Genomic DNA, 3,159 nt, shown 5'->3' with positions numbered 1-3,159 from the left:
CGCCCTCTTTATTGGGTAAGCAGCCATGAGGGTTGCTCTCCCTGGATTTGCCCAGGGCTGGGTGGTTGAAAGTGATGTTTCTGAAAAACACAGCCGATTGTTCCTGCCTGAACTGAATTGTGTGTCTGACTGACTTGGCTGTTCTTGCAGATTTCTTACCAGGCCCAGCTCCGTGCAGAACTTAAATGTTTTACCACATTCGCTTTCCTGAACTTCCACTCATTGTCAGCCCCAAGGGCGTTGGGGCTGGGGTCCTCTCTAGCTCTCTCCACTTTAGAAGAGACTTTCTAAACATTTTGCTTTTCCAATTCTCGTTGCTTTTGTCATTGTGAAGCGTTACCCATGCCACTGGAGTCTGGTCCTCTAAGGTCAAACTCAGAACTGGTCTGTGTGAGGCTAACTGATGTATGCACATGCTTTTGGGGTGACACTGTGTGGGGGAAGGACTATTAGAACTCAAAAGAATAATAAATCCAGTATTGTTCAGTTTCAAGAACTGGCCTCTCTTTGCCTTACCAACCATTCCTGACTGTGGGCTCCCTCTGGAGAGGTGTGTAGGTACACTTGCCTCGGTCTCTGCCCCTCCCTCTGTGGCTGCCTCCAGAAGGTCAGACTCAGGTGCTGTTTCCGGCTGAGCTGGTGGCACTAGGGCCCTCGGACCAGGGCAGCTATCTAGCTGGGAATGCTATGGGGAGCAGGAGATGGTCTGCATGGCCCCTTGCTCCTGGTTAGGAGGTTTCAGTGAGCCCTGGGTTAGGCGGTAGGATGCTTCCAGCTCTTAACTCTCAGGAAGTTAAGTACTGGAATCAGTGTCAGAGCTAGAACTTTCAAGATAATTTCATCCACTCACCTCAATCCCAGGACTAGAACTCGGGTTTCTTAATTTCCAGCCACTGCACTATCAAAACTCCTCACTGTCTCCCTCAAAACAGAGACAGCTTTCTCATTGGAAGCAGTGCCAGGCCCTTCCTAGGGACAGCTCGAGGAGAGCAGCCTTTGACTTTCCGGGGAGGGAGAAGCTGCTGCAGAGAGTGGTCATCAGCCCTGGTGGCTGCCCCCAGAGCCCATGTAGGGCCGGCCAGCAAGCCAGACCCTCGGCCCTGGGCCTGGCTGGGCTCTTCTCCCTGGGGAAGGAACCTGTTTCCCAGCTTTCAGTCCCAAGGGTATTTCACTTCCTGTTTCCCTCATTCTCTGCCCACACACCACCAGGGAGTTGGGTTTTCTGTGGACTAGCGTGGCCACTGGGAAGCTCCCGTTGGGGAGGAGGAGGGCCACCCTAGACACCCACTACAGAGTGTCCATTCAAAGACAACTTAGCTCCACTCCTAGAGACAACAGGAAGTCCGAGGTTTTGAACACTCATTTTAATTTAAAACAGGCACAAGTGCAAACAATTCACAAAAGTTTCTAGGGAAGATGCTTTTGTTTTTAAAACTGACCTTTAAAAAAGTCCTTGTAATTTTCTTTTTTTTGCCCCAAATCAGGCCACTAGGGAGCAGAGGAATCTAAAAATATGATCTAGATTGGGCCCAGACACCTGGAGTGCTTCCCTGGGCTTCCCTGTCTCACAATAGCCCTGAAGGTGGGGAAGGAAGGAGGACAAGAGACAGGTGCCCAAGGAGGCAGTGAGAGGCAGATGGTTTTCACAAATGGGGTGCCCAGTCTCTTGACCTGATGGAACCCCGGGAGCTGGTTCACCTCCCCCAGACCAGGATTTTGAAAAGAAGGGTCCCTGATGTCCTGGTGATTGAGACGAAGCTAACAGGTAAAATGAAGTTTCTTTCCTCATCCTTGCACATGTGGGCTCCGACTCCATAGTACGGGAGAAGCTCGGAAAGCTGCCCAGCCCTCCGGATGTGTAGGCCTCAATACAAACCTCTTCTCTGGTCAGGTAGAGACGCAGGACTTAAGGGGTGGGAAGCCATGCCAAGGAAGCAGGTCTCTTCAGAGCAGAACTCAGTGGGAAAGAGGATGAGGAAGCCTTACTGAAGGGACCAGGCTGTTGGGGCGACCTTCACACACACACACACACACACACACACACACACACACACACACGAGCACTTGCATCCTGTAAAGTGACACCACCTTTACCACCAACCCCAGTATTTCTCTTTCACCCAGAAAATGTCCCTTCTGCTCCCATGGCCTACAGGCAGGCTGTTCACAGTTCGGAGCAGGCTGTGCATGGGAGTGTTGTGTGTTGGCAGTGCAGGCGGGTCGGGAAGCAGGTACAGGTGGGACTGTGCCTTCAGGAAGTCAGACACAAGGGAAGATAGATAGACTTAGGTAATAAAAACCTCCCCCATGGCCCTCTCGAAACATCAAGGTTAGGAACTGGAGCTGAGAACAGCAAGTAGCCTGGTAAAGACAGGCACTCTGCCCTCGTGGGTGGCCTGGGATGCTGCCTTAAAAAAACACACACGCAGCAGCCATTTCTGCTGTGTTGGCTGTCGTGGCCAGAAGTGCTGGTCTCCGTGTTTCTTAGAAATATCCCTGTGCAAATAACAAAGGGTCATCCTGAAAAAGGGGTCTCCATCATCCCAAAGGCAACTGGGGACTCTCTTGGGAGGGGGAGAGACTAAGGGGCAGGTCCGGCCTGGCCCAGTGGGCAGAGGGGCAGGAGGGGGGAGTTTCACATTCAATCTTTGGAGAGAATACTGAGAGAATGAGGCAAGCAGGCCCTGGCGGCGAGTTGGCTGCCCCGTGTCCCCTGCCTGTGGGCACAGGCGGCAGGCGCACTCGGGTGGGCTCAGCAGGTGGAGGTCGGCTTGCGGTAGAGCTGGATCAGGGGGACCAGGCACTCGGGGAGCCCAGTCTGCAGCAGGAAGGGATGGTCCAGGAGCTCCTGGGCCGTGGCTCTCTCCTGGGGGTCCCGCACCAGCATCCGTTCCAGGAAGTCTCGCAGCACTGGGGAAACCTGTGGAGACAAGGCAGTGAGATGAAGCAACAATTTGCAGTCATTTTGGGGTGACCCATATGCCTGATCCCACCATCATGTGAAAGTCTTAAGTTCTTTCTTTTCTTCCTGCTTCCTCCCAGGACCAGCGCTTCTGGGATTATCAAATAGGTAAAGAAAGTCAGCATTAGTCCAGGAAAAGTGGTCAGATCGCCTCCAGGGGGTGCTGCTGAGCAATGGGATTAGGGCACCTGGAGTGC

At 53.0% G+C, this 3,159-nt stretch overlaps 1 protein-coding gene across 4 annotated transcripts in view; it reads right to left on the bottom strand.

The window, feature by feature from the left end:
* Positions 1–1,342: 1,342 nt before the first annotated feature.
* PAK6 (p21 protein (Cdc42/Rac)-activated kinase 6) overlaps positions 1,343–3,159 on the bottom strand; it is a 43,068-nt gene continuing 41,251 nt past the window's right edge. For all 4 annotated transcript variants that reach the window (XM_014534777.1, XM_005860236.2, XM_014534778.1 and 1 more), the window contains one exon: positions 1,343–2,920. In XM_014534777.1, the coding sequence (XP_014390263.1) occupies positions 2,753–2,920 (168 nt within the window). In that variant the 3' untranslated portion in view covers positions 1,343–2,752. The remainder of the gene's footprint in view (positions 2,921–3,159) is intronic.

The sequence above is a fragment of the Myotis brandtii genome, unplaced genomic scaffold (assembly GCF_000412655.1).
Source record: "Myotis brandtii unplaced genomic scaffold, ASM41265v1 scaffold133, whole genome shotgun sequence".
NCBI classification, from domain to species: domain Eukaryota; kingdom Metazoa; phylum Chordata; class Mammalia; order Chiroptera; family Vespertilionidae; genus Myotis; species Myotis brandtii.
Note: the sequence above shows the minus strand (reverse complement) of the source record. Positions and strands in the feature narration are given on the sequence as shown.